This window comes from Microtus oregoni, unplaced genomic scaffold (genome assembly GCF_018167655.1).
Source record: "Microtus oregoni isolate MIOR12 unplaced genomic scaffold, Mior012 000001F_ref0000356, whole genome shotgun sequence".
Taxonomy (NCBI): domain Eukaryota; kingdom Metazoa; phylum Chordata; class Mammalia; order Rodentia; family Cricetidae; genus Microtus; species Microtus oregoni.
This window is the reverse complement of record NW_024543060.1, coordinates 86,194,854-86,219,992: the sequence shown is the minus strand read 5'-3', so window position 1 is coordinate 86,219,992 and position 25,139 is coordinate 86,194,854. Positions and strand designations below refer to the sequence as shown.

Here is a 25,139-nt window from a genome sequence, read left to right as displayed (position 1 = left end):
CCCTTCATACTAGAACAACTGGGCCAGCGGCACTTTCAAAACAGACCTCAGTCGGGCGCATTAGTTTCTGAGGTTGTATTCAATGTGCACAGGAGAGGAGCAACTAAAACACTGTTCTCAGCCTTCAGGTCCAGTCCCCTGTCCTCTCCTTCCAGAGCCAAGGTATAGCAAGGCTTGATGGTGAAAGCCTATAACCCCACCACTTAGCAGACTGAGGAAGGAAGGCTCTTGTGAGTTTGAGACCAGCCTGAGCTACAGAGTAAGTTCTAGGTCAGACTGGCCTAAAATGAGACACTGACCAAAACAAACAAATAAACAGCAAGGAACTGAAACCCCAGGTGTCCAGAACATTCGCAACAATCCACCTAAGAATCTCTGCTCCAAAGGGGCAGAATCAGAAGCTAGTGTTGGATAGGAACCCCTTTATCCAGTGCTTTTGTTCATGCTATGTGTGCTATTGGGAGATCTTGCTGGTCTTGCCTTCCCTCTCAGGCCTCTTTTGGGAGAAAGTTACTTAATTGATGAATTTGGGGGAAGCATCTGGGACTTCCACATTTCTGCTTTTCTTGGGAGTGAACTGTTTGTTGGTTGGATATTCTTTGTTCCTTCATGTGAGATTTGAAGGAGCCCAATGTGTTCCAACACTATGTGAAGGGCAAGAAAATTCACTCCAAGCAGAGCCATTCACCAACAGATAGGCAGCCACACTCTACGGTGTCAATGTTGTGATTCGGAGAAGTGGGCAATTTCCCTCTGTTCCAACTCCTGCAGTTCTCAGTGAGCTAGAGTTCAGTCCAGAATGGGGCTAAGTGTCAGGAATATGAGAGTCCTCCGGCTTCTGGAAAGATGGGAGAGTCCTTTGAAACATCCTCCCACCTGATTCCAACAAGTATAATTCCCTGACCATTCCTTTATCTGAGTTCAGCTTGAGTTTCTTTGTTATCGTGTTGAGGTGGGGTTACACTGTGCAGCCTCAGAGATTCTACCAGGCAGCCCAGGCTGGTGGGAAAACTCAAGATCCTCTTGGCTCAGCCTCATGAATGCTGGGATTATGGACATGAACCATAATCTTTAATAGAGTGCTTAAAAGTTCCTTAATGAATCTTATATTATTATTTAAACATTTTATGTTAATATATAAATTATATTATAATTTAATAGTGTCTTACCATGTAGTTCAGGCTGGCCTACAGTTTACAATTCTCATGGCTCAGCTTCCTGAATGTTGGGGTTATAGGAATGCACCATACATGGCCTGTTACAGTTTATTAAAAAAGAAAAAAACAAAAACAAAAAACTAGCCAACTAAATCTTTGGAATAAAAAAGGCAGGAATGTTCTGGAGTATTCTTTTAAGTTTTTATCATTATCTCCCAGCACAGAGGTGCTCCATCCTGATAGGATAAGATGTGTAAAGGTTCCTGCTCTAGAACAAACATGGCAGAGCTGGCAACAGACACACGGACACATGGACATGGCTAGTAAGTACACGGAAGCCTAACACAGCAAACACTAAAGAGCTAAGTGGTGAGATTCAAAGATGGAGTCAATTCAGAATAAGTGAACATCTTTTTTCTAATTTTGAAAGAATCTATGCAAGAGAAATGATTTAGTCATTTCATCAATATGTACCAGAAGCCCATGGATTCCATGTCCCCTTGAGTTTTCTGTTAGAATCTCAGACCTACCATCTACAAAGCACAACATACCAGCTTCCTCCACAAGATGCTCCTCCTCCATCCCATCCCCCCATCTGTTGATTGGCAGCTTGGGTTTTAGTCTTAGTTTTTGCTATTCTTTGTCTATTCCTGATAGTGACCCCTTCTCTGAAGTAGAGCTGAACAAAGAGTTCTCTCCCATTCTATGAACTGTCTGTCCACTCTTTCTTGTGCAGAAGCTGTGTGTAGGCGTGTGTGTGTGTGTGTGTGTGTGTGTGTGTGTGTGTGTGTGCACATCTGTGTATATATATATATGTGTGTGAGAGAGAGCATACTTGCTTGTGTGTGTGCTTCCAGAAGTGAGAGGTCAACTTAAGTGTGTTCCTGCATCATAACCCATACCACTTTGGCTGACTGGCTGGCCTGCAAGCTTTTGTCATCTACCTATCTTAGTCCCCTCGCCCTGGTCAAGAGCCACAGCATCTAGCTTTTTACATGGGTGCTCAGGAGTTACACAGCCACTGAGCCATCTCCTTGGCCCCTAGGAACCTTTTGATTTCATGTGATCCCATCTGCCAGTTCTTGGCACTCTTTCCTGGGCTAGTGGGGTCGCAGTGAGAAGTGTTTTGATTATATTTAAAACATCAAATATTCTCCCCGTGTTTCCACCAGCAATTTCAAAGTAAAACCTTAGATAATCCATTTTAATTTTCACACTCTCCTTGTGATGTCCCTTAGAAAGAATCTCTAAAATAATGTAACTTCCTCTTGGTCAAACCTAAGATGTGTTTCTCTACTACTAGACCAAGACTGCACTAGGGGACTCTGATTTTCTGCATTATCTATCTCTACCAAGTCAGTGCCGCATTGGCACACTGTAGGGATTCAATAAATGCTTATTGATTACTGAATTTCAAGCCCCCATAGTCCTATTTTTGAAATGACTTGTTCAGTATGCTCAAACTCCTTTCAGTAGCTTGTTTAAACATTCCAATTACTCAAGACCATGATGGTTTTAAAAGTAACTCTTAAAACTTCATTTATAGTCATCTTTTTATGCCTTGTCAATGGAAATCTCTAAAGTTTTCATATTACATATTTTCTAAAAATCCATAAAATTTAATAGACCTTTCCCAAACAAAGAGTTCTCTAACTCTTAATTCATCTAAAGCTTTTACTTCTTTAATCTATTTATATTAACTGCTGTGAGAAGTAAGTCAATATAATATTTTACACATTTAAAACAAATAAAAAAGAACTTGGGTGTAGATTTAGAAAGACTCATACTAGGTTATGGCAAAGTTATGATGCTGGAATTTGCATCAGATCTTAGCAAAATGGCTGCCTGAAAGAGACTGATTTTCAGGACTATAGAAGATTCTGAATCATTTCAAAGGTCAACGGGAACAAGACTTGAAGTGGTAACCATCCTAAAACTGTAAGCGACTTGATGGTCCTCTGTTTGGGAACCCATTTCACCAATAGCTTTTGGGGTACCAGCCCTAGGGCGTGGCTTCTGTGTGGGACCTGATATCTTGGAGAGAGGTGGGACCTCTTTAGCTCTCTTGGGAGGTCAGAGCAGAAGCAAGCTTGTGCAGTTGTTTCCATCTCTCTGGGGCGGAGCAGTGGAACATGGCGGCTTTCACTTTGTCCTGTATTCTGTGAGTCTGTGTTTCCCTTTGAATCCCCATTTCCTTTTGAGTCCCCATAATAAAGACAATTTGTAACTCTCCCTTTACCGCTTGCCTCACAAATGAGCCTTCCCGGACTCTGTACCCCCTGGAGGCTGATGTGTTCCTTGCTGCAATAGGAGGGTGACTCCAAAACACCTCACAGAGACACACGCTTCAGACGCTTACCTTGCCCGAGGAATCAAACAGGGCTTTCTCCAGTGGAGCAGGGTTTTCCACACCTTGAAGGAGTTCCTTTGGAAACCCATCGATGCAGGAAGAAGAGTAGAGCTGTAAGAACCGTTTCAGGAAAATATGCATCTCTCTTTGGCGCATAATCAGTTCAGAGTTGTACAGGGATGTGAGGAGCATGTGGTCGGGCAAAGAAATCCCCGAGACCGGAGTTGCAGATGCTTGGGAATAGAAAGACCATTGTTAAGGCTCCTGTGAGGGACAGAATGGCCCCAGTCTTGGTATTCCTTCACTGCCTGCTATGGTACACCCATGAGCTAGTGTCTAGCCACCACCTTGTTCTATAGGATTTATTTGCTAATAGATGCTGACTGTCACAGGCTTCAAGGGAAATCTCAGAGTCACACAAGGATATCGCTGCTGGTTGTAAATGCTAAGGGCTGCACCATCTGTTCTGCCTACCTGTCTTATTTTGGGTTCCCACCAAACAGACCCTGCCGCCGAGATTTAGATGTGTGGGATTCTTCTGAAAGGGGTCCGGAAAACTGGGGCCACGAGAAAGGGAGAGTTAGAAAGGGTGAAGAAATGAATGCCATGGGCTGTGGGCAACTAGGAATCAGTCCTGCTAAGATCTTCTGGGGGAGGGAGGGAGAAACAAAAAGACAAACAACCATGAAGGGGGAATGAAGCTCCCTGTATTTCAAGTTCAAATTCCTGAAACGTAAAGGAAATCTGATGATGGTATCAGAAGGTGACATCTTTTGACACCGGAAGGATGTCAAAACAACTTTATACTCTAAGTTATAAAGGTGACCTAAGTAGGAAACACACACACACACACACACACACACACACACACACACTTTCTTTTTCTTTAACACATCGAGGCTCACCTAGCAGCTTGCTCATATTGTTAATTCTCTGCAGGTGTATGTAGTAGCGAATGAGAAGGATCCATGTAATGTCCACTTTGGGGTGAGCCTTCCTTTTAGAATCGACACTCTCATAAATATCATCGTTCTGGGACAAAAATGAACTGCAAGTCTGGAAAGTAACTTGGTAGTTTTCTGTAAGTAAAAAAAAAAGTAGTACTTTAAAATAATGAATACTTTAAATAATAATGTGCTTTCCTTGGAAGGAATCTATGCACCGGGTCTGGGGCGGGGGTGGAGAACACAGCTTATTAGGGTAGACTGTTACATGGGCATAGGATGTTCAATGTTTAAAAACGTGTGTATATCACAAAGGTACCAAATGTAATATTAAAAACTAAAGACTGGAGGAAGGCATTTAGCACATATATTGCTGCTGCTTCCTTAAAAGCAAAGACTTATTTTTACTCTATATGTATGAGTGTTTTGCCTGCATGTATGTATGTGTACCACGCACATGCCTGGTACACACCAAGGCCAAGAGAAGGTGTCAGATCCTCTGGAACTGGATTTGGATGGTTGTGAGCAGCCATGTAGGTGCTGGAAATTGAACCCAGGTCCTTTGCAAGAGCACCAAGTGCTCTTGACTGCTAGGAGATCTGTCCAGATCCCCCAAATTGTTCTGTTTACTAATTTATGGTTCTGGGAATTGAACCTGGGGCCTCGTGCCTGCTAAGCAAGCTCTCTGCCTCTGAGCTATAGCCATAACACTGCTTAAGCCGGGCGATGGTGGCGCACACCTTTAATTCCAGCACTCGGGAGGCAGAGGCAGGCGGATCTCTGTGAGTTCGAGACCAGCCTGGTCTACAGAGCTAGTTCCAGGACAGGCTCCAAAGCCACAGAGAAACCCTGTCTCGAAAAACCAAAAAAAAAAAAAAAAAAAAAAAAAAAACAAACAAACAAAAAAAAACACTGCTTCTTTTTATGTAACACATCTAAAACCTTTGTACAGACCAATTTTTAAAAAATCAAAACAGCCTAATTTCTATAAGCAGCTTATAGGAGAGGTGTGCAAAGAATTTCAACCAGCAACTGGTAAGCCTACAGGATAAAAAATCTGAGCACCACTAAAAATGGTGGGATTAGAAATTCATCCCTTGGGAACTGACACCATGTATCTGACCACAGTGTTAATGGTGACTTGAAGAAAATAAAGCGTGTATGTGCTTCCTCGCGAGTGCCACAAAAGCAATATGGCAGGATCTAACAAAACAGAAAAGGAAGATGCTCACACACGCGCACAGAGTGTCGTTCAAAGAGGTGCTGGCAGGTTTGCAATAGAGAAAGGAAAGCGTGAAACAAAACAGTTCATCTGACATTGAAAACAGAACTAGCCAGATCCATTCGCAAAGAGAAAGCTCCGTGGGGAGGCTCAGGCCCTGTCTCAACAGTGCTGCTCACCAGTGGGAGAGCTAGAAATGTCTACTGATGGAGGGATACTGCAGATTAGTAATGAGCCAATGTGCAGATTTGACACGAGGAAGGTAGCTTGGTACCACTGGGGTAATTTCAAGGACATATAGTACAATTCCTCACGTCACTTCTGTACAAACAACGGTTATGTATGATAGCTGGTCAGGGAGCAGCGATTGTCTCTGGGGACGTCCGAAATGGAGATGAGTGGGGTCTTCTATGGGTGATGGTCTAGGTAGGCTAGTTTTCTTGACTAATAAATTACTGTTACAGGGAGGGAGGCTTCTCTGATTGTCTGTTCAGCTACAAACACCATCCACCTTAGAAAGCAGAATACCTCCCTCCTGCTTTTAGAGTACCTTATCAAAAACCCTTCCTTAGCTCCATTTCCCTGCCTCTGTCTAAAGCCATCAGACACAAACAACCAACAGCTGAACGTTTATACTAGAACCCACACAACTGTCACCATATATATTCTTTATAATATTTTGGAAACTCTCTTTGGAGAAAAATTACATGTGTTTATGCCAAGGGCCACAGACGTGAGTCCTGCTCCACCTTGACTGGAGGTCAGAGAGTTTGAGCTTATTTCTGCTCTTTCAAAGTTGTTGACAACAGGTGTAGCTACAAACAAGAGAGCCTGATCTAGGGTGTGGCTAATTAGTATTTTGAGTATAGAGGTAGGTCGGCTCCACCTTGACCAAAGGTCAGAAAATTCAAGTCTATTCTTGATCCTTGAAAAAGATTGGCAGGAGGTTCCGGGGAATGACTGCCTGCAGGATACTTGGTCTAAGGGTGCGGGCGTTACACTTTCAGTCCAAACAATAGAGTGCTTGACTGAGGACGCTCTTTATTCCTTAAACCACGTTAACGAAGTCTGTTGCCTCCTCCCCCTCCCCTTTTGGAGTGAAGAATATAAGCGTGTGGAAAATAAACGTGGCTGGGTTCAGATTCACTGAATTTCCCTCCCGGTGCTGCTCTGTGTTTTTGTCTTTTATTTCTCTCATATCTCTGTTCCTTTTGCTTAATAATTCTAATCCTCAAGCTCCTACATGCAAATCCCATCAAGGCTAGACCCTGACATGTTTATAAATCTTTTTGCACTAGACATTTTACTTTCAAATTTTATCTAATCTGTTTACAGGTATAGTTCGTTGATTCTTTTCATCCTTTTACAGTATTCCACTAAATAGATATATACAATTTATTTATCTAATCAATTGCTGAGAGACATGTGAGTTCTTCCTGATCATATTTTTAGTTTTTACATAGTTATTAATTTTTATTTTGTGTGCAGGAGTGTTAGTTTGTATGTAGTGTGTGTACCATGGGAATACCTGGTCGGCATGGAGGCCAGAAGAGCAAGTTGAACTCCCTACCTGGAGTTTGGGGTGGTTGTGAGCTGCCATGTTGGTGCTTTTAAGCACTGATCCATCTCCCAGCCCTTGCATTTTTGTTTTTATTTTGCTGCTTTAAATAAGACTGCCATGAATATTTGAGTATATATTATTTGATACTTAAGTGTACAAATTACTGGGAAATAGATTTAGTAGTTTATTTTCTGGTATTTTTTTTAAAAGAATCTTGCCACTTGCTCTTTTGTGTACATTTTACAAATGTTTATCAACTACCACAAAATAAAACTTATTAAAATTGTTACTAAAGTTTCATTAATTTTACATACCATCTTAAAAAGATTTACAGGAGTTTGCCCAGTCCACCAAAAATGATGAAAAGCTCTCTGTATTTATCAATATCTTTTGATGAGTTTTTTATTAATAACTTTTGTTAATCACTAGCAATTTAATCTTTTAAGAAGTATTATCTTTCTCAGTGGTGGTGGCACACACCTTTAATCCCAGGATTTGGGAGGCAGAGACAGGTAGATTTCTGTGAATTCGAGGCCAGCCTGGTCTACAGCAAAAAGTTCCAGGACAGCCAGAGCTGTTACACAAAGAAACCCTGTCTTGGGGGGGGGGGGGGAGCATTATCTTTTGAAATCTATAGAAAAAAATCTTTTAAAATTATTTTTTTCAGAATTTAATGAGTTCACCGTGTTGACATTTCTACCCCTCCCACTCTCCAACTCCTCCATGTCTCCACACATTGTCCCTCAAATTCATGATTCTATAATTATTATACGCACAACCCACTGACTCCAATTAGTGTTGCCTTTTTGTACAAGTGTTCCAGGCTGACAATTTAGGATGGATAACCTATCAGGGTGCTTGTCCCCGGAGAAAACAAGTTCTACCCCCCCCCCCCTTTTCAGCAGCCGTTGATTGCCTGTAACTCTTCATATAGGGATGGGGCCTTATGAAATTTCTCTCCATCCACACTGGCACGTTAACTGGTGTGGGCATTTTCTTTTTCTTTTTCTTTTTTTTTTTTTGGATTTTTCGAGACAGGGTTTCTCCGTATCTTTTGGTTCCTGTCCTGGAACTAGCTCTTGTAGACCAGGCTGGCCTCGAACTCACAGAGATCCGCCTGCCTCTGCCTCCCGAGTACTGGGATAAAAGTGGGCATTTTCTAGGTCTTGTTTAGGCAGCCATATTGTTGAGATTTCATGGATTCAACATCTTTGTTTCTAAGAGATACTACTCTGCAGTAGGTATCAAACCTCCTCTTTCCCTCTTCCACAGTGTTCCCTGAGCCTTAGGTGTAGGGCATGTGTTGCAGATATACCAACCGGGCCAGGCATTCCACAGTTACTTATTGCCTCCCTTGTGCCCAAGTACAGAAGTAGTCGCCTTTGTCTACTGCAAAAAGAAGAGCCGTTGATGCTAGGTGCGACTTACACTTACCTACGGGTATGATGCATTTAGAACACAGTTGGAAGCTATATTGAATGAAGCTGTACTAAACTTAGATTCTCTTCTGGTGTATATAACCTCTCCCGCCAGATTCTTGCCTGGACTTAGGGTTCCCTTCTGTAGAGCAGGCCTTAGTCCAATCAGACAACCGCTGGTTACTAACAAGCCAGAACTGCCACTATTGCATCGTTGGAGCCATTCTGCCAGGCCAGGGGGTTCACAGGATCCACAGCTGGGTAGGACAGCTGATAACTTTTCTCTCTTGGCAACCAGCAGGGCACCTTCCAATACTATAGGAGCTGGTCCTGGGGGAGGAGCCTTCCAGGTCAGCAGCAGCTTGGTTCGTCAAGTCCTAAGGTGTGGTGTCTTCAGCCATAGGACCTTATTTTCAAGTTCTGGGAGGTAACCAAAGGCAATAGCAATAGCCTATGGTTTCTTTTACTGGCAGGGGGGTATCCTGGGCCCTACCCTAACTAACAACTAGAGACATCTCTTGCCTGGCACTGGGGTTCTGCATATAGAGTATGGTTCCTTTATGGCATAACTACCTTTAAGCTATGTATGTATTCAGATGCCTTGTTCCGGACCCAGTCAGACAAATACACTGTCATGATAAGCATTTATTTCTGATTCTAGAAGAGGGTATCAGATGTCCTGGATGGAGCTGGAGTTACAGGTGGCTGTGAACTGCCTAACATGGGCACCAGGAATCGAACTCAGGTCCCTTACAAGAGCAGTACACATGCTTAACTGCTGAGCCATCTCTCCAACCCCTCAGAACTTTTCTAAATGAAGGAAATCTCCTTTAACTCAGTTTTAGAGTCATGGATGATTGTTTAACTTTATTGAATTTTTTGGTGCCCATTTGAGATGATGGTTTTTCTTTTCATCTACTAATGTAGTGATTGACTTTAATAGATTTTCTGATTCTGAATTACATTTGCATTTCTGGAAGCGATCCAACCTGACACCATGTATCTTTCCACACGCTGCTTATTCTCACTAGTCATGCATGTACGTGATCAAAAACAAAGTCTCTCTTTCCAGAGGCAAGTATTTTTAACCGTTTGTACTTCAAGTGGTTAGTTCCAGCTCGGGAAATTAGTTTCTTCTAGCATTTTTTTCTTAGCTGTCAGTTTTGAAGGATGTATTGATTAGCTTTCTGTGACATCAGCTCAGAGGCCACTGCTCTATCCTTCAAAACAGTTGCACTGTATCTCCACACCGGGTCCTGCTACCATACACCCATGATGTTCTGAAAGCTCACTAGCTGCATCAGTTCTGAAAGATATCTCTGGCTATTTTATTTTGCAACCTAACAGCATTTGCCCCTTTGCCCCGTCCTAAGATTTCTTTTTTCCCCCCAAAATTTACAACTTTCATGTTCTTGTCTGTATTCATAACCTTTATTCATTTTATCTCTGAGGTGAAAATCAATAAAGACTACTTGTATGGGAGAAAATATTTGTATAATTGAACCTCAAGTACAAACCACAACAGGAAACACTAATCTGGATGTTAAGACACATACCCACATTCCCAGGTCAGAGGAAGGGGGATTGTGAGTTCAAGACTGACCTTAGTTAGACAGCAAAACCCTGTCTTAGAAGGGGGATTTTTAAACTGCACAATAATAGAATACATTTTAAGTAAATCCAAAATTAAATAAAATAAAAAGACATACAGAATGGGAAAAGATAATTGCAAGATGTATAACCAGCAAAATGTTCATATCCAAATGTATAAAGGGCATCTGCAGCTCTCTTAGATGAGAGAAAACTCCCAAGGAAAATTACAGATGGTTCTAGAATAAGAGGGCCCCTCCAAAGAGTGTGCCATAGCCAATATACCATACAGAATACAGCAAGATGGATTTCAAACTAAACTGCCTTGGAGAGCTTGTGAAGATGCACATACGCCCTCGGATGCAGCAATCCCACCCCTTGGCATATATATAACAACACAACAATCTGGATGGGCAAGAGCACACAGTGTGTTCAGAGCGGGTTCTCTCAGAGCAGCTCCCAGTGTTTACCTATGGAAAATAAACAGCACTATTACAGCCACAAGAGGCTGAATCTCAAAGACAGTGTTGAACAAAAGAAGCCAGCTACAATAATGGTATTAGTTCATTTACACAAAATCCAAAAGCCAGCCGAACTTAGATAGAGATTAGAAGGCAGGAAGGTGAGCAGTGACCAGGACAGGTTATCAGGTGGACTTCCGGGGTCCTGGCATTGTTTCTTCTGTGACAAACAACCTATATTCTCACAATTTATGCTTCGTTTATATTTATCTTCTAACACAGAAAAGTATTTTTTTTTTGTCCAAAAAAGTGTTTGATGACTTTGACACTGAACGTGCCTATGTGACAAGGACACGACCTCCTCTTCTAGAAACCACTGGTGGACAACAAGTAAAACAAGGGATAACCCACGGGAAGAGAGGAAATCTCAAACAAAACGTGGAGAGCCATTCCCAAGGCAGAAGCCATCGGACAGAGAGCACAGACAAGGAGGCCCAGGGTGACACTGAGCCGTAAAACCCAGGAAGAAACTGAAGATGACAAGCAGGGCTGTGGGGTCAGGCAAGCAGTCTTGCTGTTCAAAGTATCTAAAGAATGAATTAAGAATGTAAATGTCGTGTGATAATCCAAAGCTCTGATACAGCTTTTCCAGTTAAAAACGGAAAGCCAGTGGAGCATCGTACAGAGCCATTGTCCTCATCCTTCCTAATGCTGTGGCCCTGTAATACAGTTCCTCATGTTGTGGTGACCTCAACCATAAAATTATTTTCTTTGCTACTTCATAACTGTAGTTTTGCTACTGCTATGAATTGCAATGCAAATAGTTTTGGAGATAGAGATTTGCCAAAGAGGTCTTGAGCTGAGAACCATTGGTAGAGAGTGAGTGGTATTTCACTGGCCAGAGCCAGGCACCCCAAACCGAGACACTCATGCACCAGCGACTAGCCAATGCTCATCCTGCACTCTAAGGATCTTCATGTCCTGTCTGCAGTGATTGTCCCTTGGTGCAACCACGAAACTGTCAAATGGTCAAATATACTGACTTAAAGACAGAGCTGAGAAAACAGAGGATCCCTTCCTGCCTCTGCAGCAGAATTACAGATTTGCCAGATGCATGGCTCCCATTTACCAGTGTGGTTCCTCTGAGCTTATATTAGCTTGTGTTTTGCTAATACTATCAGCAGAAAACCTCTGACAAGACCTAACCCTTGATGCCAATGTCAGCAAGAAAGCAAGGTTCTCAGAGCATTGAAGAACTCTGGTTTCCAACCTTCATCATCATGTTGATGATGGAGTGTGCTGCCATTTGCAGAGATGGCACCGGGAAGCAGTGAGCTGCGCCTTAGTGGGAAGCTAGGAAGGGGGACAACCCATTGCCTCGCCGTCCTCGCGTTCTTCATGTGAAACAAATTAATTAAAATGCCAGTTTCATTTAAGTCCTCCCTGTTTGATGAAGCAGTACAAGTCATTAAAGCTATTAACTGTTCACACTTGGTTCTCATAGTCTGTGCAATAAAACACGAAGAGCACGTGAGGCAACTCTCCTGTGTCTGCAAACACGGGGGCCGCACCAGAGTGGGAGCTGAATGCCCCCCCCCCCCCGCCGACCCTCCCAACCCCGTGGAACTGCATTCGACTTGAAAGACCAACTGACAAGCTATAAGGTGACTTCAGGCACAGGTAAGCGGAAACATCTGAAATATGAAAGCATCCTCTCGACTTCAAGGGAAGCACATGACAGGATTAGTGCTGGGGATAAATATCCAAGGCTCAAGTGGAATTCCTGAATTTTGCAACGTTTATACAAGCCGCTAAGGGTTTTCCAGTCCTTAGATTTCTCTGAGAGGGATGGTGGTGGTGTTTTGAGTTTGCAGGGCTTGATGCCGGCCAAGGAAAGAGACCAGTGTTCAGATGTTCTCATCATTCTAGGATGTTAGAAAACCAAGCTGTCCCAGAACCCCAAGCTACTCCCAGCTCCTTAGTGTTCTGTCTGTTGAAAGGAATTCAGAGATACAGAGTGTAGTATAGAAGAAAGATGGAGGTTTTTACAAAGTAACGGGGAGCACTGTAAGGGGGAGGACAGGCGATAGCCATTTGCCACTGCACAGGAGAGCACTCTTGGATAAGAGTGGATGGTAACCAGAGGGGCCACCATGGTAGTGACAATTTTAGATATGCTTTATAGTATTTATTAAAGTTGCTAAGTGTACAGTGTTTCTTAAAGTCACTAAGTGAGAAGGCTTTCCAGGGGCAGGGCATCCTGTTCAGATGATTGTCCCAGAAGTAAGTAACAGAGTCACTTAAAAATATTCTTGTCAGGCTCTGGGCATCACTGAGACCCAGTGTTTTCACGCCAGCCTCCTGCTGTCTGTGGAGTAACATACACTTTACCAATCCTTTCCTAGTGGTGTCTTATCGGCCCCACCCTTCCCTGGGCAGAGGCCTAGTAACAAAACCTGGGGCCCAAACTAGCACCAATCCCCTATCAAACCCCACAGGAAGGGTGCATCTTCATCTCCCAGGTCACATATTTGATAACGGGGTCTCTAAAAATTAATATCATCTTCGTTCCTATTGGAGACCTCAATCCTCCAAAAGATGGAACAAGCAAGTCAGGCCCTAAATTTCCCTGTGAAGAAGCTTGGTCAGGGGCCCCATCTTGCCTAGAGGCCAGTTCCAAGCAGCTGTTCATAGAGGTCCACAGAGATCATCCCCAGCTTTGGCCTAAGCAGCTTAGTGTCCTTTATGGCACCTCTTTCTAAATTCAGATCTGTTCCCAGGTGACAAAGGCCAGCCCTTAAGTCAATTCCAACAGGCTATCCAAGGATGTGGTTCCAAGGACAGCCACGTCCACCAGAAAGATAAGAGAAGTCTCTTTTCCTGCTGGGAGAAGAGGCGCTAACTGAAACCTGCAGAGAGGCCCCTTGGTGCCAACAGTTAGCTCCTGTCTGAAAGGCGCTTTGCTCATGTTTTTATCTTCTACGGTCATCCATTCCCGGGAACTCACCACCAAATCCATCACTCTCCAGTTAAGCCTTGGTGAGAAAACCCTCCAAGAAAACACCCCCTATCCTGTAGCAAAGACTGAAGTTCATCCAAATGGACCTGTCAATCACCTGGACAGAAAAGCCTCTCATGAAAGCTATTCTCTCCAGAAGTTTGAAAAGTAGACGAATCCTGCCTGTAAGTGTAAGGCAACACAGTTGGGCCACTGCCCACTCTCGGCTCTTGAGATTATTCCTCCACAGTGGTCCCTCCGTCACTGCCTACGCTCCCCTTAGAGCAGTGGTTCTCAACCTGTGGTTTGGGACCCTTTGGGAGTTGAACAACCATTTCGCAGGGATGACTTAAAAGCATCAGGAAACACAGATATTTACATTACAATTTATAACAGTAGCAAGATAATGGAGCAATGGAATAACTTTACGGCTGGAGGTCACCACACCATGAGGAACTGTATTAAAGGGTCACGGCATCAGGAAGGACCACCACCTTAGAGCGCCCCATTTTATCTTGTGGCTACTCCACCTACCTTCCTCACTATGCTCCGCATATCCTCTCAATTCTTTCAACAGAGATAGCGAGGACTCTAGGGCTCATGGGAGACCAAGGAGCATTATCTAAGAGATAATACATGGTGCTACAATCACGGATGAGGTAGAGGCCCACACGGGCCACAAGGTGGACCAATATGATTTGCTGTAGAGGAGGAGAAGATCAGTGATGTGCTTTCAGAGAACGTCCTAGAATCAACAACCCTCCCCCAGAACACCCTTCACCACACCGCTTCAGATTCAAAGAGGAATAGAATTATTTGAAGAAGCTCTTTAAATGTTCGGCATTTCCTAACTACATATCTATGTGAGGCTGGATTTTCTTTCTTACTTCAGTGAAAACATTACATTGCTGCAGACTAACATCAGAAGGTCGGAGAGGTCAACTAATTTTTAGAAAACCAGATATTAAATACATTTGTAATAAGTTATTTCTGCTAACTTGTGGTAGATTTATTAATGATCTTCTTAAATTAATAAACTTGAACATCCAGTTTTAATTTCTAACATAGCTTTATTACCTCCTTTGTAATAGATCTAATTTTTTACCTTTCTAAAATATTACATTTTTTCCAGACAGTTATAAATTGTATAGAGCTTTTCAAATTTGTTTTCTTGGAGTAGAATAAATCTGCAACAATTTAATTTTTCACTGTCAATGGTTACTTTTCTGTTGATATTTATCACTTATGAGGAATATTTTTATTTTACTTTTCTTAAAATATTAATTTGACTAATAGTAAGCTCTCTATATGTAACATTTAATATACATACTGTAAAATGGTTTTATAAAATCCAACATAATTTTTATAGTAATGAATTTAAATTAGATTGTGACTGTCTAATCTTATTTACATGTGTAACTAAAGTTGTAATATTTAATGTCACAAAGGGAAATTAAAACCAGACAAGTTTTGCTTCAACAAACAACATTTTTTTCTGACTAAAAGGTGACTGTTTTTTCTCATTCTGATCTACGGATGTTAGACACTGTTGAGATGGAGTTATGGTAAAACCACCCTCAGGAGGACTACAGAAAGGAGCGGGAGAGTCCCTCATGCCCAGCACTGGGGAGCATCCCTTTGCAACTGTTGCCATGGCCCCCAGCCAGAGCTCCCTGTCTTCCTGTACTGAGAAAAAGTGTGCTGAGTTCCCTGAGCCTTTGACTTGGTGTGACTTCCACCCTTATAACCAGAGTGAGTTTGACTCCTCCCAGGGGGGGTCCGTTTCAGTACTGCTTCTGCTCTCGCCAGTAGGCAGGATATTTCTAAAGCCCAGCTCAAGGACTAAACTATTATGAACTCCAACTCCATGCCATTGGCTAGGTTGTTTTCTCTCCCTGTGAGCAGACAGCAAAATCCTAGCCCCACCACTAGGAACAGATCTGGTTTTTTTTTTTTTTTTTTTCCGAGACAGGGTTTCTCCATAGCTTTTTTGGTTCCTGTCCTGGAACTAGCTCTTATAGACCAGGCTGGCCTTGAACTCAAAGAGATCCGCCTGCCTCTGCCTCCCAAGTGCTGGGATTAAAGGCATGCGCCACCACCGCCCAGCCTAGGACCAGATTCTAACCACTCCAGCAAGACTGTCTGGCTACCCCTGCTAAAAAATACTCCATTTTACTTTGAGAACAAGGTTGTGGTTTTCTGCTGTCAAGCTCAGCCAGGAATGAAAACAAATTCTGTTCACTTCTTGGCAGAATTGCTCTATGCTTTTGAGTTAGAATGGGCAGAAGGAGTTTTCAAATCAGTTAAAGCCCTTGGATAGACTGACTCTAAACGAACACCAGCTCTGTACTGAGTCCTGTTGAGTGTCTTCTCATGTCTGACATGATGCTTAGCCGTACTTCCCAGAGCTGGGTAAACAAGGGGCTGAACTAAGAGAGGAAGATGGCTGAGTTTCATGACTTCGGCATCTCGTCTCATTTGTAAAGATGAGCATAACTGATGCTCTCCCTGGATTAATCCTAGAGGATAGATAGATGACCTATAGTTATCAGCTAGTAATCCAGCCTTTGGGCTTCTGCTGTTGTCAGTCCCTGGCTGTGAAGGCCCTACTAAGGGTATATAACTCTGTCTCCTTTGGGTCTCTGACAGGCACCTCTTCATGTCCATCTTCAGGAAGATGGCATCCCATTGCCATTTCCCATGCATCATCTTGCTTCTTGTTTTGCAGTGTGACTCTACTCAGTATAATACTTCTTACCTAAAAACCGATCACATTGACAATTGATGGCACTGTCTCCTCTTGGCTTTTTTCAAGCGTGTGTGCATGTATATGGATGTTCACAGGTGCACATCTGTGTGCCAAGATAAAGGTAGATATTGGCGGAAGACAAAGGTGGATGTTGGATATCTCCTTTAGTCGATGGCCATTTTATTTACTGAGACAGAGCTTCTTGTTGAACTCAGTACTTGCTGATTTGGCCAGTCTATCAATCGAGCTTTACCTGAAGATCCCATATCTCCTTCCAAAGTCCTGGGATTTCAAGTGGGTCACCACAGGCACCCAGTGTTTACGTGGGTGTTGGGAACCCACTCACTGGGTCTCACACGTGTAAAGTAATCTCCTCAAGCACTAAGACATCTATCCAGGGCCCTTCTCAAATTTAAGTGATCAATGAGCTATCTCTTCAGTAGAAGCTCTGGGCTTTTGTAGATACTGGACCAGGACAGCTCTCCTTCACTGGAATTCATTCTCATCATGCCTCGGTAATTGTTTCTAGTGAAACAGTACACAGATGGACACGCGCACACACGCATGCACATGCACGCAAATCCCTCCTCTATTCTAGCACAGGTAGATTTCGGTCTGTCCTGCAGGTAAGTGATCTAACTGTCTGGGATTTGAGTACAAAATGCATCACTTCACTTCCCTGCTACTAACTGTGCCATGGAGGAGCAAGAGAATGAGACAGCTATAGAGAAACGGAGTCCCTGTGTTCAGTGGGTGTTGACTTCATCTCTGAACAAATACCAAGGAAGGAAGGGAAGCACAAGTCCCACTCCTTCCGGCAGGAAGATCAGCTGTGTTTGGGGGGAAAGCACATGCTAAACACCAACAGCGTTCTCAGCTATGCTCCACTTGTCTCTGCAGTCTTGACAGCGAGTTCATCAACCTGGCCTGCATGTGTAGCTTTCTGTGTCTCATGTGTATTTAGTTGTGAGAGGCTGAATCTGGGACCACTAATCCAAAATGGTATTTTTAATTTAAAGTGTCTTAGAGAATTTAATATGTTTTATCCCTGTCAAATTAATATCAAGGTCACGAGAAAATCAAGGCTAGAAGATTGTGTATATTTGAACATAACCGCAAAGTCAGCATCTAAGAAGTATTCTCAGGCTGAATCTAAACATGGTTCCCCATCGCCAGTACCATCACTGTAGGGTCAACAAGACAATGCGCAGAATATTCAACCAAGAAGACCAAGCATTCTGCTGGGATTTTTCAATGTCCTATGAATGCCTATAATTACTCTCGGGTCCTGGCAAGGGATTCTGGAGCCCAGCTTCCACAGGTAGCTGTTCTGTCATTACAGTTCAGGTCTTGGATTGCTTTGTCAAGAACATCTGATTCCCTTTCCATCTGGTACTGGTTTACATCTGTCCTATAATACACCGCTCCCAGGATAAAGGAAGGCTCCCAGCAAACTCTTACACCATCCTGATCGTTCCCAACTTTCCACAAAGACATCCAGTTAGCTTCTGATGAATTAACCCTACTTCATGAGTATGGTTTTCTAAAAGATTTGTATATGTCAATGTCTATGCCTGTTCTAACTGCCCATGGCTAGAGGCCCATGGAAGGGAAGCCCTGCCTCCCTGCTGTTTGTTCCGTGACTCCTCTGGGAGATATAAGCATCTGTGCAGGACTTGGGGTGCAGCTCAGTGCTGAGACAGATACTTAGCAAGCTTAAGACTCCAGATTCCATCAATAGCACCACAAAGGAGTGGGGAGGAAGGGAGGGGGGAAGAAATATAGGGCACTGCTCTCTGCGCATAAAACGATGACTATCGCTCACCCCCTCATGCGTAGATGAATACTAATATTGTTTAAAGCTAGATTACTGAGGTTCCTCTTCTGGATGCTAATTTATGCTAATGAGGAGGAAATCAAACAAGTTTTATTTGTTGTTGTTGAGAGATTTTTCCCTTTAGCAAGTCATTTTAATATGAACTTCATGGCCATCTGTGTATTTGTGGGAATCAGGTGGGAATTCAGAACTTCCTTCCAACCCAAACACAGAAATGAGCGAAGTCATCAGCATGCATTAATTATCAGCCTGCCAGGAAAAGACTGCAGGGCAAGATTAATATTCTGTGTGCAAGGTAAAATGAAAAACAGATTAGACTTTACAACCGAGCAATTTCATGGTTAAAAAAGTAAAGAAGTGTTAACGGTCTAAAGCAGAAACCAAAGAAAGCAGAATGTGCGCTAGGAAAGCTGTCCACACAGAACAGCAACAACGAAATCCCAATTAAGCGAAGATGAAAATGGCTCAACTGGACCAACTGATATCGGTTGGTTGAGAGAATACCGTCCTCCATTGTGCATCCATGGCAACAACTCTCCCTGTCTTTCTGTACAGACGCTCATGATTCTTCTCAGGAACCTCTAGACACTGACTGCCCTTGGTGAGTATTAGTGTAGATGGTTATCCAGTGAACATTCACAGACATCTCACCCATCTGCAGGCAGAGCACATGTCCCTGCCCTGCTCACACTGAGCACGGCTATGAGCAGTAGGATAAGTTGGTAAGAGAGGCCTTCGGAAGCCTGTGTGATCTGACCTCTGGCTCTTGCCCTGGTAATCTGCTGAGTGGAGCAGGCTGTGGGCAGCCATGAGCACTCTGCAGGCTGGAGCACATAGCAGATGCTCACGGAGCAGGTCCAAGCCCCATCTGCAGCCCATAGCAGAGCACGGGAGAAGAATAAAGATGTTCTTAGCTGTGAGTCCCTGAGGGATGCTCGGGCCATCTTAGATGAGCCTAATATGTTATCCCTAAAAGTGAACACCACACAGAAAGGAGTAGAATAAAGTAGACCCATCACCCAAAATTAATATGATAGAAGAAGATCTCAGAAGATCTCATCTCTGAAAGCATGAGAAATATGACCAGTTTCAGGTTGTTAAACTTCTCTGGCAGGGCCAGAGGCATTGTCTCTAGTGAATTCATCTTATGATGCCAAGGAGATGGGAGAGCCCAGATACAGGTGTGGGTAATGACCCAGAAGCCCGAGATAGCAAACTTGAACCAGGCATGAGATCAATAAAGGTTTAAGAATAAAGTTTCAATAAAGAAAGCTCTCGAATCAACATGTGACCTCCAGAAAAACATTGTTACGCCAGAAAGTCTTGGCCACTGAATCATATACAAGGATCTTGAAGGACAATGACGTGAGATGCGAGAGCATCTCTGAAAAGTGACCCTTCAGCAGAGAAGGCTGGTCCCCAGGGCTGTGAGGGGGGCCACTGCCACCTGGTTGGATTCAAGGGAGTTTCATTCACACCAAAAACCAAACAAACCAATAACACAGACATCAGTCTCACTGAAACATTCAGCGCCCCCTCACTCCTTGTTTGGCACCTGTTTCAGGGCTTAGAATATCAGAAACATTCACTAAACATTTTGGACAAGTGGATGAAAAAATGCAAAAATGAATGTTAAGTACATTCCTGTTGCGTCCACCACAGATAAAAGACGGCAGTAAAGTCAATCTTAAACTCTATTCACCTGGCGTTCATCAGTTCATTTCATAGATTGAATGCCTAGGGTGTGCAAGTGATGGTGTGCTCTCTTGTAGATAAAATAAAAAAGTGCAGATCCTGCTCTTAATGAATGGATGACACACTTAAATGCACACACTCAGACACACAAATGTGAAATACTAATGAAGACTAGAGAGTCCTTGGAAAGTATAAGTTGGTGAATGTTTTGGGCCAGAGGATCACAGAAACTCCCTCAAACAAAAGGTTAACTTCTGACACACATATATGTTAAGACAAACAACATAAGGTCATGCCATCCCCAGGGCCCTGACACACAGCAGCCAGCTGAGTAACATGTATGCTCAGGTAGAGAACTGAGTATACCCTATTTTGGCAACTGGCCCTGGGATCCTGGAGACTCCACAAACCATCATCTCCTCAAAGCAAAAGGTCAATGAACCATAACATTGAAGTCTTAGAGTTGGTTGCATGTTACACAGAGAAGACTCTGTAGCCATCCAAACATACCGAGTAAATAATCTGTATACGAAGAGAAAAGATCCACGATGGCAAACTCTGGAATGTTTGGCAACACCATGTGGTTGACTTTGTCAGTCCTGGCATTCTTCTTTCCGATCATGAGGTTGATTGCCAGCACAGCTTCACTGACCTAGAATGAACACACTAGAATTCATCTATTCTGTGTTAGCATAGGCTACGGTTTGACTGTGTCCCTCTAAGTACGTGTGCTGAGCATTTGATCCCCATAGTGACACCAGGGGGGAGGGGAACATTTCAGTAGATGATTAAGTCAAGAGAGCTCAGCCCTGAGGCGTGGGTTGAGAGAGTAGTTACAGAATAAGCTCCTTCTTACACGAAAAGCTGTCTTCCCATTTGATATCTGTTTCTGCCCTTCCACCTTCTGCCAAGCAATGATAGAGCAAGAAGGTCATGACCTGGCCCTTGGTCTTGAACCTACCAGCCTCAAAAACTATGAATTGGTAGATCCATGCTGAACATGAATTATCCAATGTCTGCTGTTCTAATACAGTACAATATAGACAGAGACAATAAACAATAAACATGAAGACATGAATTCATAAAATAATATTTGATATACATTGGAAGAAAAAGATCACCATATGAAAAAAGAGCATGTGATCCCTTGCTCACATGTGGAATGCGCAGCACAGTCAAACCAGTTGGTTAGCTTTGATGATTTAATTAACGCATAAGTCACTTTAAATGAGTTACATCATCCGGCTGTGAAACGCATTTGCCAAAATGTCAGCCAGGTACACATGTATATCCAATATTTCATTAAGGGACAATGGAAACAGTTGTATCTGGTTTCTAGAGATTCTAAATGCTACACATGTGTAGAGACTACCTGTAAAGTTTCCAAAATGACATGGCAGATAAAGATCCCTCACCAAGTGTAACTTCTTTCTCTCAAGCAGATCCATTGTGCTGCTATGCAAGCTGATAGGTGGAGGGCACAGGGGGAATCAGCAATGGGGGACACAGACAATGGGGGAGTCAACAGTGGGGGACACAGACAATGGGAGAGTCAACAGTGGGGGACACAGACAGCAGGGAGAGCCAGCAATGGGGGACACAGACAACAGGGAGAGACAACAGTGGGGGACACAGACAACAGGGAGAGCCAGCAATGGGGGACACAGACAATGGGAGAGCCAACAGTGGGGGACACAGACAGCAGGGAGAGCCAGCAATGGGGGACACAGACAACAGGGAGAGAGAACAGTGGGGGACACAGACAACAGGGAGAGCCAACAGTGGGGGACACAGACAGCAGGGAGAGCCAGCAATGGGGGACACAGACAACAGGGAGAGACAACAGTGGGGGACACAGACAACAGGGAGAGCCAACAGTGGGGGACACAGACAACAGGGAGAGTCAACATGCACACACTAACCTGCGCAGCAGCTCGGATTGCAATCCAGGCTAGTGAGGTGTACATCTCAAATCGACTTGCGATTGGTTCTTTAATAGAACTGTGCCTTCTGGAAAAAGGCTAAAATAGTAAATAGAGAGCATTTCAGGGTAGAGAGGACTCAGGGTCTCATGGCAAACCTCATCTTCTCTGGATGGCATGCTGATGGAATGATATGGAGCCATCACAAAGGACAGCATGTTACTGCCATGAGAAGATATTTAAAGTATATCAAAAAGAAAACTATAGCCGGGCGGTGGTGGCGCACGCCTTTAATCCCAGCACTCGGGAGGCAGAGGCAGGCGGATCTCTGTGAGTTCGAGACCAGCCTGGTCTACAAGAGCTAGTTCCAGGACAGGCTCCAAAACCACAGAGAAACCCTGTCTCGAAAAAACAAAACAAAACAAAAAAACAACAACAACAAAAAAGAAAACTATAGGCTTAAAATTTAAAAATTGCAAGTATGATCCTACTTTTTAAAATGTGCATACATTACTGTCTATGTAAGCAAATATTATACCAAGTCTTAAGAATATTTATCTTTTCCTAATTTTTCTATAGTGAGTTTACATGATTTATTAAATACTTTGATAAAATTATCTCTTTAACTGATGTCAAATTCCATTTTAGTAAAGGTTATTAACACTGAATATATTGTGGACAAACAGACCAGGAATGATAATAATTAAATTTGTCCTGTTTTTCTGTTGTTTTGACATGGGTCTCAAAGTCCTGCAGGCCCTAAACTCAAGAGTCCCTGTCTCCATCTCCTGAGTAACTCAGTGATTGGATATTAGGTTACTATTATGAAAAATGCTAAAGGGATTTCATAACTCAGTGTAACAGTAGGAAGGAAACTACAAGGGACAGTTTTTACATATACAAATACATTCAATTCTTAGACCCAAGAAATTTAATGCTACAAAAATAAATACAGCAAATACAGTAACTAATACTTTTAATGATAACTGAAGTAAATAAATTTTAAGTCCATTTTTAAAATTTTAAGTAATTAGACCACGTATGGCGACACAGGCCTTTAATCCCCATAGAGGTAGAGGCAGGTGGATCTCTTGAGTTCAATGTCAGCCTGGTCTAAAGAGTGAGTTCTAGGACAGCCAGGGCTACATAGAGAAGTCCTGTCTCTAAAAACAAACGAACAAAAATTAAGTAATTAGACCCCTAAGTTCTAATTTTTTGATTATTTCTTTAATTTGGAAGCAAACTAGAGAATTAAATGCAGCAACATGAAGCGTGCCAATGGTTTGTCTCTGGCTGCAGGACTCATGGGGAGGGGGTAAGGTTCTGGATACTAAGGACGCTGAGTCATGGGGTACAATGATCTGATGTGCCAGCCTACACAAATGAAAAGGACACCAGGAGAGACTTCCCCGTGGGCATCTGAACTGTACATTATGTCCAAGATAAGACCCTACTGGGAACCATGTGGGCTTTAGCATAGCAATGACTACCCTACTAAGCCTGAGCAGTTTGCTTACTGCAAATCTGGAAGAAAGACTGACAGCCATGAATGGAAGAATCCAGAGTAAGGTGAGAACAATTAGCAATGCAAACACTGGAGAAAGTAGCTACTTTTAATGGAGAAGAAAACATTCCTGAGGAGGTTGGACTTGGGCTCAAAATAGACTTTTTAAAAAAATGGGCTGGAGAAAGAACATTGTGGGTTTACTATTTTAGATGGGGGGGGGGGGGGAGTATCAACATTGCACAGTCCATGTGATCAGACCAGAGAAGAAAAGGAGAAGCCTGGGAATGATTGGAAATAGAAACATTAAAAAAAACATATTTACTTGTAAAAGATGTGATCCTATAGACAAGAAATCCCAGGACACACACACACACATCTACACACATATACATATGTGCACACATATACATGCACACTATTAAAATCAACAAACACAGTCAGTGAGGCCATGGGATTTAAAACTCAACAATATGTGCAAATCAATTCCATTTCTATACTATAATGTAATATTGTTAAGACAAGCTGTCACCAGATTGTACTGTAGCTTCAACAGAATTCCTCAAAAGATCCAATTCCGTTTTCATTTTGAAAACTGGGAGGCAGACTGGAAGATGTGCAAAAAGATGTGAAGGTTTGCAAGTACAAAAGAATTCCGAAGATGAATCGTGGCGTTGGAGGGCATGTGTTCTGAAACCCGAGCTCTCACCCAGAGCTACAGCGACAGAGAACGAAACCTTCGTAAAGGTGGGCTCGAAGATCAATGGGTTCTAAAGATCTTCGCATGCCACTCCAAACACAATCGCTGAAAAAGGGCAAGCTCATCCTGGAACTTCATAACAACTCAAATCTGTGTCTCTAAACACCACAAGCCACCAGCTGGGGGGAGGGGAATATTTGCACATCGTACATCCAGTGGGAGACCTGTGTCTAGAATTTGTAGAGATGAAAGCTGCTGCAACTGATCTTTTTCCCATTCCTCTTCTAAACTTTCTCATCTGTGAAGTCTTCTACAGTATGCCCACAAAAGAGAATCAGTGTGTCCGGCATCTCCACCTTGGCATACTGTGTTTGCATCCTTATCAAGGTGCCATTCTATGGTGTCTTTCCCTTGCTAGACTCTGGACCCTGCAGGAAAGGCATGCCTCGTGCGAGTGAATGAATGAATGAATGCTCCAAATAGTTCATTAGACTTAACTAATAATTATTGGGTAATCTACTACATATAAAATACTTAATGAAGAATACAGAGGTTGTGTTGAGTTACGTGAAGCTAACGGTACCTAATACATCATGCTCAATACTTTGCGCTCCTAGCCACACTAAAAGATACGAATAGCCATCTCCGTATCAGAGGTGGGGAAGCGAGGCTTCGGAAGTCACTCTGGGACATCAGGCTGAGATCCAAGGCCAAGCCTGTCCTGTTTGCACACCATAGAGTGAAAAGATACTATTGCTTATTTTCATCACATTTTATTGGCTTATTTCGGGGACACATGTAAGGAGGCCACAGGACTACTTGCTCTAATTGGTCCTCTCCTACCAGGAGCATCATGGGAGTCTGGCTTGGTGGCAAGAGCCTTGACTGACTGACCCAGCTCAGTGGCCCGGTTCCTGCTGATTTTTAAGGGATTTTGTGTTATTTCTACTAAGACAAACATCAAATGCTGTATTTCAAGAGTGCAAATATACCTGGAAGGGTGTTTTTGTTCATTTTGGGCTATTTTCTAT

The 25,139-nt window shown here is 43.0% G+C and overlaps 1 protein-coding gene across 1 annotated transcript in view; it reads right to left on the bottom strand.

Moving 5' to 3' along the window:
- Cfap54 (cilia and flagella associated protein 54) overlaps nucleotides 1-25,139 on the bottom strand; it is a 249,963-nt gene that overhangs the window by 38,004 nt on the left and 186,820 nt on the right. Inside the window, exons 60-63 of the mRNA XM_041669797.1 lie at nucleotides 21,905-22,003; nucleotides 20,493-20,634; nucleotides 4,413-4,586; nucleotides 3,517-3,740 (exon numbers count right to left, since the gene is read on the bottom strand). Coding sequence (XP_041525731.1) covers nucleotides 3,517-3,740; nucleotides 4,413-4,586; nucleotides 20,493-20,634; nucleotides 21,905-22,003 — 639 coding nt within the window. The remainder of the gene's footprint in view (nucleotides 1-3,516; nucleotides 3,741-4,412; nucleotides 4,587-20,492; nucleotides 20,635-21,904; nucleotides 22,004-25,139) is intronic.